At 50.6% G+C, this 9,383-nt stretch overlaps 4 protein-coding genes across 4 annotated transcripts; 3 read left to right on the top strand and 1 right to left on the bottom strand.

Moving 5' to 3' along the window:
• Nucleotides 1-1,283: 1,283 nt before the first annotated feature.
• Nucleotides 1,284-2,654, bottom strand: INS49_003347 (uncharacterized protein; the record flags this gene model as incomplete). Its single annotated transcript, XM_043164141.1, has 1 exon — nt 1,284-2,654. The coding sequence occupies one exon, from the start codon at nt 2,652-2,654 to the stop codon at nt 1,284-1,286; it is 1,371 nt and encodes a 456-aa protein (XP_043018906.1).
• Nucleotides 2,655-5,773: 3,119 nt separating this feature from the next.
• Nucleotides 5,774-6,211, top strand: INS49_003346 (uncharacterized protein; the record flags this gene model as incomplete). The annotated part of the gene is made up of 2 exons (XM_043164140.1): nt 5,774-5,966; nt 6,021-6,211. 2 exons carry the CDS (start codon nt 5,774-5,776, stop codon nt 6,209-6,211), a joined length of 384 nt encoding a protein of 127 aa, XP_043018905.1.
• Nucleotides 6,212-6,879: 668 nt separating this feature from the next.
• On the top strand, nt 6,880-7,284 carry INS49_003345 (uncharacterized protein; the record flags this gene model as incomplete). Its single annotated transcript, XM_043164139.1, has 1 exon — nt 6,880-7,284. The coding sequence occupies one exon, from the start codon at nt 6,880-6,882 to the stop codon at nt 7,282-7,284; it is 405 nt and encodes a 134-aa protein (XP_043018904.1).
• Nucleotides 7,285-8,083: 799 nt separating this feature from the next.
• Nucleotides 8,084-8,919, top strand: INS49_003344 (uncharacterized protein; the record flags this gene model as incomplete). The annotated part of the gene is made up of 3 exons (XM_043164138.1): nt 8,084-8,227; nt 8,310-8,765; nt 8,818-8,919. 3 exons carry the CDS (start codon nt 8,084-8,086, stop codon nt 8,917-8,919), a joined length of 702 nt encoding a protein of 233 aa, XP_043018903.1.
• Nucleotides 8,920-9,383: the final 464 nt, after the last annotated feature.

Here is a 9,383-nt window from a genome sequence, read left to right as displayed (position 1 = left end):
CTTTCATCGCGCATCTCCCTTGCCCGCCGACCCAGTTCCCTGACGTCGACCACGTCTCCAACAACCCGCTCGATCAGCCACGAACGACTCAGATTGTCAGTAAACTCCTTGAGGTGGAACCAGGAGTCTCCAAATCGGCCGCCACCGGTGGTCCATAATTTGAGAGACCCCAACTGCGTGCCAACTTTGTGGTGGCAGATGGTGTCCCAGACCGACCGCGCCAGCGTCTCGTCCACTGCGCAGTTTATGAGATTTCCTCGCAGGTGACCTTGGGTCTCACAAGGACGCACCTGACCTAGCAGTGGATGTCTGGAATCATCTTCGTAATGCGGGAGTCAAGGCGGAACGAGTGGAGCGTGGAGTCGACCATGGGATTTGGGTTCCCTTCAAAGTGATGTTTCCACCTGACAAGCCGCTCGAGGTGCCTGTCGTCCAAGTTTCAGCATTCCATGGCTATGGTCTGGAAAGTCAGCTTCGCCTTGGAGAGGTGATAAAGTCTCTGCGGTACGTCACTGTGAGCCGATGGCCATTTGGTGAATCAGATGCTTGGGTTTCTGATGTAATGGAAGCTGATCTGATGCTTTGCAGTTCTGATGGGTACCTCATCCTGGGGTCTGGAATGGCTGCGCATTTCTTCGCATCAATCGGATAAATCTATCAAGCAGTGCCGGAGAAAAGAGAAGAGGTCCGAGAAAAGGTCTTGGCCGAGTCAAAGACGTTCGATACTGAGCTCAGGAACGCTGTGATAACGCCAAACGCCGTTGGGAGAAGACAGGCCTTGCTTAAACTGGAGTCGCTGCAAGATTTCAGGCGCTCGCATCCTACGGTCGAGGTATGTGTCACCACTGCAAGCAATTATATCGAAGCTCTCCGAACATACCGGCTGATATCCCAGTTAGCATTTCACGCCTCTCCTTGTGGCAGCTGGAGCGGCAGGGGATGCATCCGTCGAAGCTGTTGGGGAAGATGTTGTCGAGCCGGGCATGCCATACTTGAACATTCGGTTCAAATAATACAGACAGACTCATAGGGCCCAATGCCATCGAGGAGTGGACAAGATCCTTCATAGGTACAGAGCCGACTACAATCAGGCCTCTGAAACAACATAGCTCGAGTAAATGCTAGGCATCTGCCCCTCTGGCAGAAAGAAAGCACATCTGCCCTCGATCAAGCTGGTCCAACCATCCGAAAGGCCGACTTCTTGCACATGTGTAACAAATATTCGCTGGCCTTCGTCCACTCTCGAATGTCCGGAACCTCCCACAAATCAATCCAGAAGTGCCTCAACTCTCATTCTTGTCCTCGACCTGGCTCAAACCGAGTGCCGCCATCTGGGCCTCACTCATCTCCCCTCTGACTTGGCTCTGTGCTCCCCATGTCGAGCCTCCACCGATCGGTCTTCCCTGCTCACGTCTCGCCTTCCTCTTCCTGGGCGGCTCGAACGTATCATTGTCTAGCCCGTCATCATCCTCGTCGTCTAGCATGTCATCGTCCTCATCGGCGGAATGACCGCTGTACGGCGGCTCGTCATCGATCAGCTCGAGCGAGTCTCGATGTGGGAATGATCCAGGCATCGCCGGGGTGAGCTGGTTCGGGTACGGCTCAGGTATCGACTCGGCGGCGGAACCCCCTCCAAGGAGATTCGTAGATCCCGTTGGCCGCGCCGTACTTCCGCCGTGGAGCCGCTTCTGCCTCTCCCGCTCCTGGCGGATCTTCCGCTCGACCTTGTCGGCCTCGATGCGGCGCAGCGCCTTCTGCTTCTGCTCGTCTTTCGCCTTCTTCTCCTTTGCCACCTGGAGGGCATGCTTCTGCATGTCATTCAGCTCATCCTTGCCATCGATCCTCTTGCCCTTCATAACTGCTGGGTCCGGCCGCTCTTTTGGCGTCAGCGTCTCGTTGCTGCCTCGTCCCTGGTTGCTATCGGCGATCCGGTCGACTCCGAGGCTCGAGAGAAAGGCGGCGAAATCGTCAATACGCTTTCCATCCCACGTAGCTGTCTGCAGCTTGTAGCCTCCGTGGATGAACTTGTGGGGCGTGTTCTTGATGATGGTTGCGTTGATCCTCTGCTTTGTGGGGATGCCCTTGGACATCATTCCGAAGTTTTTGACGTCACGAGTGAGTTGACCATCTTGTGCGTGCATTCCGACGAATCCGGCAAGTTTCAAATCACCCAGAGCGGCCGAGGTCAGGGTGAAGTTCTCCCACATGAAAGCGGCCAACTCCTCCTCGTTGTCGTAAGCGCTGGCCTTGGCCTCGAGAAACGAGGACATCGCCTCGTGAGCTGCCTCAGCAGTCTCCCCTTGACCGCCGAGGATGATTCGATCCAGTCCTCCTGCGCGTTCCGCCTCCTGCAGGACGATCTGGGTGACATATGGCAGGCTGCCCAGAGTCATCCCGACGGCGAGTCTATCTTCCGCTGAGAGATTGTTCCAGGGTCTTGCATGTGCCTTGCAGAAGGGGAAAACCCAGCGCACAGTTTGGAACTGCTCGCGAAGCGTCTTGTGGTTCCTGGTCAGCTTCTCGGAGAGTACCTTGCTGTGAAGCTCTTGGTCGGTGGTCGACTCCGGGAAGCGGTGGAGGAAGACAACGGTATGTGAATGGTCCTCGGCGGGGTCAACCACCAGTGGCTTGGTGAGTCTCTGACGAAGGGCCATATTGAGGGGATGTCCTGACGCCGAATGCGATGAAGTTAGGGTGGAGATGTGTTGGTGTGAGAGACCAGACAGCGCGGTGTCCATCCGTCTTATAGTTGACGGTTTCACATTGTTGGTGGTTTGCAGGCAGTTGAACACAGCAATAGCCTGCCCAGTGAGGCCACTAACTTTGCAGACGTCCCGATGTGGTCCGTGCGCCAGTGGGCCTCCTGCAGATGTCTTGGGACGATACACGCAGTCCTTGGACTCGCAGACATAGTGAATGAAATACGTCCCTCGGGATTGAATGGCTAAGGAATATAGAAAGGAAGCTGAAATTGAATACGGGATCAGGCTCATGATCCCGCCGCAACGCCTCACGCCGAATATACCTCCATAATCGGTCTAGTCTTGCAATCATCCAGCCTAAGTCGTGGGGATCGAGAGAAGGCTCTGGCTATGTCACTGGTTTCCGACAATCACTGAAGTGCTGTGATGAGGAGCTTGCTCATCCTTCACTCACGATCTATCGTCTGTGCGAGTGAATACACCAGCCTTCCCGGCGCAAACTCTGACTTACAAATAGCCCTAGCGTCTCATACTCAAAAACAAATTACTTTCTCATTGTATTCCATAGTATCTGCAGCGATAAATTCGACGACGCACAGTAAGTCACCATAGTCTTCACCAAGATATCGAAGCCGGCAAATAACAATTCAATCCTTCAAGACATAATCATCAGCTTACAGTACAGATAAGATGGAGACCGCATCCCATATTATGGAGTCTGAGGATCAGGAGGCAAGGCAGGATATAACAACGGACCAGGAATATTCTGCCTCTCAGGACATGATGGCGCAGCCACAACCGTCCCAACCTGACGTTGAACAGCGGGGTGGATATGAGATGGAGGATCGTTGTGCGGATAGTTGCTATTGTATTGGTTTCATCTTCACCCCTGGCCTCATCACGTTATGTTGCCAACCAGATGATATGTATTAGCCGGCAGCATATAAAGTGCCGCAACTTATATCCAAAGTAGCTAAAGTAGCTGAATCGCCAAGTTAATAATCCTAAAGTCTTGCGCACCTAGGATTTGTTTGATTCTCTTGTCAGTTATCTTCGTTGTCCATTTTGTTCCATCTGAACACATCATGCTTATCCGCCATTTTTCCCGCTCATTGATTAGACATTGCCTTCCCTTTCATAGGCAAGCATCAAACTAATTTCGTCGAGCTAGGGTGCGACGTAGGCTCCGCACTAGATCAGCCGATTTCCATAAGATCTAGACGTTTGACCTTTGAGGAGCACCGCCTTCAACAACTGTTAGCCCATATAACATCGACTTAGGTCAGGACTACCTAGCATTAAACAGAACAGCAGAATGAATGAGCAAGGAATGAAATAATGTTGCCGTTCTTGGTCTTACGGCGGGTCTTCCACTGTGCTGCACCTGGGTATGGATGGCCGGGTTTCCCCACCGCAGACCTGGAAACTGGACAGTCTTTGGTGTAGAAATTTAGTCCAATCATTTGTTAATGTACTGGGTGTTAACGGGCAGGTTTCCCGAGGTGCCTGCCCGTTACTGCGCTATGATCCTTGAAATAATGCAGCTAATATAGGTTGCAAATACTTTCGCTCACTCACTTTTATCTCATGATAAAAAGTACCTATAACCCTGTCCACACCACATTATATATATACCCAGACCCCGTGGATGTCACCGTCATTACAAGGCAGGATCACTAATGGGTAGGACAGGGACCTATTTTTACAGGTGTTCATATAACAGGGCTCTAGGACGTGTCAGCAACACTTCACACCTACCCTTCCTTTCTTACTTACTCTGCAACAGAAGCTGAACGATTACATTTCAGGCCCCAAGGGGAATATCATGTGCCTCATGGTAATTGGCTCTACAACTGCAACTGCAGTTTTACTATACTACCCCAGCCACTGATTTTGCAGCTCACCTTCTGTCACTTTTGGCCCCCATAGACTCCTCATCTCATCCAGTCAATTCCAGGGCCACCTAGCTGTATCAGTCTGGATCAACTTTGCAGGAGTCTAATGGAGTGCAACACTGTGGGCAACACGAACTCTGATATCGCAGGACTCGGCGTCAGTTTGCCTACTCCCGACAAAGCATGAATACATACCAATAATGCATTACAGATCATCTATGCGTTTGTTGTACAAGGTGGTTTATCTGTCATCATATCCCTTGTTTCCGTAACAGCAGAGGCCTTTCAGGTCCTTGCACGCCGAATTCTGCCGCGTTTTGAGTCAGAAAAGTCTGTCAAGACGTTGATTTTGTGCACAAATGCTGTCCTTTCGAGCATCAGCCAGACCCAAATTGTGAACGGTACGCAATTTCATTTTGTTTGGAGCGTTCGCAGTCCTTTTCACCTACTCAGCATACGTACTCACCTCTTTGACACTGACTCAGGAATCTCCCTGTTGATCGCGGTAATTGTGCAGCACGACGAATTAAGCCTCTACCACTTGCACATTGTCTACGACGTTGTAAATCTTACCGGGTAAGGTTGAAAATACCTTAAATGATTTCTTATACGATCAGAAAAATTGTCTTATATTTCTACAGTGTCTCAGCATGTGCAGCCCTGGCCAACCTCATCCGCGCGCCCAATTTCAAGATGTCGATCGGACCACATACTTACCTATTGGTGTTCTCGTGTCTTTACCTGGCGTATTGCGTCATATTGGGAAGGCGGCTCAACAACTGGGACTATAGCATCCCCGGAGAGTGCTACAACACGAGCCACCTAGATACCGTGCACTTGACCCATCCCGTGTCTGACCAAACATACCTCTCATTCACTTGCTTTTACATGTTCGCCAGCATTCTCCTGTGTTGGTTATGCGGAGGGATACAGAAAGACTCGACTGTCGAATATCAAAAAAGCACAGGGGCTCATGGAGGAGGTGAGAGCAACAGCAAGTCGATTTTCCTTTCGGAGCTTGGCCAAGTGCTCAGAGTGAGCTGCCGCTCATTTTCTCCCTCGCAATTAACCAAACGGCTCCTGCGGCGCATATACGGGATTAAAAACCCCAATGAAGTATCTTCCCAAGCACTCCTGCAGCACTCGCCTATCTACAGGGTTGGAGGCCTGGGCAAGATGTCGATCAAAATTTTCCTTCTGCTCATCTCTCTCGGCCAGTTTCCCGTCCACACGTACGAGATCTTTGCCCTGAGACACTACAACGAACATCGTCTTTCGGGGGACTCGGAGGATTCCTGGGGTTTTGGGCAGATCGTGGCCCTGGTTTCGTTGGGGTCGACTCTCGTGCAGTCTATCGGAACCATCATAGGTACGTGTCACTTCTTCTGCATGGCATCAACCGGTTCGAATTGACGAGGATCAGATTATTTCCAGCATTCGAGCTTGGAGAACAGGGTCGAAGTCATTCAGCTGCGTGAGAGAGGGACGCCAATCGAAGACCATCAGACCCCTCCATTGGAGGTTCTGCAACGTGGCCATACCATGCCAACCATGCCGGTGGATCTTGAGTCGCTGGAGACACCCGGCGCAAGGAGAAGAGCCAACTCATCTTGATCTATGCGAATCGGATAAACACTGGGCGTTGTTGTAAAGCAGCAGGAAGGTTAAGCGATCTGTAATGAAATGGAACAAGCAGCAATCCCATTGCTGAACTGGACTACTATCCTGCGTCTAAGGAGCTTTTACGGGCTGAATTATTTAAGAGCAAGTCTGCACGTTTGGCTATACGAGATGCTTCTAGTGTCCCACCATTAACTTCGATGGGCAATTTGCAGTACATCATGTATCAAACCACAGAACTTACTGGCACGGGCTGGGTCTGCGTGTCGTTGTGGTCCCAGTATGGAGGAGCACCCTCCGCCATTCCGAGTCGTGCATGGGTTTCTCCGCTGCTCGTTGCCACACCATGCTCAGCCAGAGTAATTGCGGCACAATGCCTTTGTCCACGATAATGATATTGTCGAAAAATGAAGAGATGATAGTGGTAATTACAATGCCAGGAGAACAATGCGGCTATACATAGTACGATAGGCACAACAGAGTCAATGCCTGGTCAATCAGCAATGCCTCTAACTCCTGGAACAAGGAGAAGTCCCCTGGAGTATAAATATCTTCCATCCTCTTACAGCCCAGACACATTTTTTGCTTCACAAACAATCACCTGATTCACAGGCCGGCTAAATATCCAAACATTTCACCAGTCACTTGTTGTGAAGTGCAAAATGTCCATAACCGGCAACAATACAGTACCCACCGGGCACGACACGGCTCCCGCTAATCGACCGTTAAATCAGGCAGAGAAAAACGCGCGAGCTGACTACGCCCTCATTTGGGTAATGGTGCCAATCACGGCAATAATTCTCGGTGTCGGTGCTTATTTCTGGATCCGATGGCGCATCCATAAGTATCGCGCCCGGAGGGCCAACAATGCCAATAACGACATTGAGCTTCAGCAGCGTGCCATCCCGGAGCGTCCGAGTCCGGAGCCTGCGAGTCCCGAGCATGCTCCTGGACTGTTTTATCTAAATCAGGATCACGCGAGTGGTATCGAGACGCCACCTCCTACATACAGCGCCAGCTCAATTAGAGACTACGCCAAGGGAGTTTTGAAACCAGGTAAAGTCTAAGAAGTGACCATGGAGCTTCAGTATGTTTTTTTCTTTTTGGGCTGGGCTCATGGCAATCAAACCCCTAGGTAAGTGTTCGCGTCGTAGACTGGAGGGGGAAGGTTTCTACATATTTTATGATACAATTCTTTTCTGAACCACCATTTCACCTTACAGCACACATTGTGATAGCGACACATGTAACTGGATGTCAACGAAGTAAACACATCTAAAATAGACGCTTGATATTAAAATGTAAATACTATTTCAAATTACCCAAGTGGAACCTTGACCTGGAATTCTCAAGGTCTTACCGAAGTCTTTTGATGCAATTGTATGTACTTTTGAACTCTGCATGCAATCTTACATAACAAGTAGGACGTTGAAATGAAGACCTCAACAGCAAAAACATCATCAGTGCGAACAAAAGTTTGAAGATGTGGTTTGGATAACGTGATTCTGGCTGTCGGGGTCTAGTAGGCCGTTCCCGGGCCGACCCGTCTAGGAGCCCATTGGAGAATGGGTCCTCCTTGTCGTTGACGTCAAAGTGTCTAAGTGTCTAAGCCGCATCCGTAGTCGTGACGACACGGTCATTGCACGGCAAGATGACATCTTCCATGTGGATGTTCTGTCCCGCTCTTGAGCTGTAGCCTACTGTAACCTCTACAACGTCCCTATTTGACATGCAAGTTGGGACTGCTCTGTAAACAAGAACACTTGTGTCATGCCACCAAGACCATCCTCCCTACTCATTGCTCCCAAACGAGTCTCAAGCAGAGTTGCAGCCAAGTCAACTAACGTCCCATTCTCATTACGAACCATGTCTACCAGCAACCCGTCAGAAACCGCCCAGGCCCAGGCATCAGCAGATGCCAGTGCGCCTTCTTTCTCCTCCATCGGCATCAAGAGGACGAGCATCGAGACTGCCCCTGGCGTGAATCTCTCAGAACAGCAGAAAGTCCTTGTTGGCTCTGTGCTTGACGTCCGTTGCCATTCCCTTAACCTAATTTTCCATCGTATGAACACCATGCTAACATCAACAACAGCTGTTCGAGGGCAACCCAACTCTGAAGCACTTCAGCCTGTGGAACAAGGACGCCACATTCACGGACAACATCACCGTCGCAGTAGGCTATCCCAAATATACAGCGCAGTTCTACGGCCTCCCAGCGCTATTCAAGCCGATCCAGTTACAGTCACACAGCGTCAAGTCTGCAGGCAATCCCATCGAGCTTGACATGAGCAACAAGTACGTCGTCAAGGGCATCAACCAGGAGAAGGTCATGAACTCGGTCGTCAGGATCCACGTCGGGTCGGACGGCAAGATCGAGAAGGTCGAGGACCGGTGGAACGGCGAGCTGCCCTCCGGTGCTATCAGCGATGTGAGTAATCTTCGGAACTGGACCCTCAGCCCGTTCGCCGCCGCGCGCTGGGCTTTCAGGACAGGCAGCGATGTCGCCTGGTGGACTTTCTGCACGCTCAGCTGGTGGTCGCCTTTCCTGGTAGGCGCCGCTTTGCGTCCGCGATAGAGCTGCTGCTAATAGTTGTGCGCAGGCTTTCCGAAAGCTAAATGCCGTGACCGTGCCAGCATTTGTCAAGGTGCCTAAGAATGAGGAAGAGGATTTGAAGATGAAAGCTGAGAGGGAGAAGGAGTAGGGATTGTTTTGCTTGATATAATTCTGTTATAATTATATAGCTGGACAATATCAAATCTTTGTCCGACAAGGATGAAACTTCTAAATGTGACGAGTGCTCCTCTGACATAGATCAACCCGCGTTGTTCATGCCACAGTTGCTCCATATGTGATGATACACTTCTCGGCTTCAGCCTGCGGCTGATGAATAGCTGCAACAATTTCAACTCAAATTCTCCTGAAGTCGCGCTTCATTAGATCAGTACCTATACACGGCTTTTCGCCTTTCGAAAGTCCTAAATAATATCAACACGCTATGCGCACGGCTGAATCATACATTTCGCTGCTGTCAAGACCGTTTCTGGGCGCTCCCCAATCATCAATAAAAGTGAGCTAGTCATCCGGTGGCCCCAGCAAAGACCTTGTCGATGTCAATCTCGGAACTGCGGTATCAACAAGACTGCTCAACGCGACTTGAATACGACC

This window comes from Diaporthe citri (assembly GCF_014595645.1).
Source record: "Diaporthe citri strain NFHF-8-4 chromosome Unknown scaffold_10, whole genome shotgun sequence".
Classification (NCBI taxonomy): domain Eukaryota; kingdom Fungi; phylum Ascomycota; class Sordariomycetes; order Diaporthales; family Diaporthaceae; genus Diaporthe; species Diaporthe citri.
Note: the sequence above shows the minus strand (reverse complement) of the source record. Positions and strands in the feature narration are given on the sequence as shown.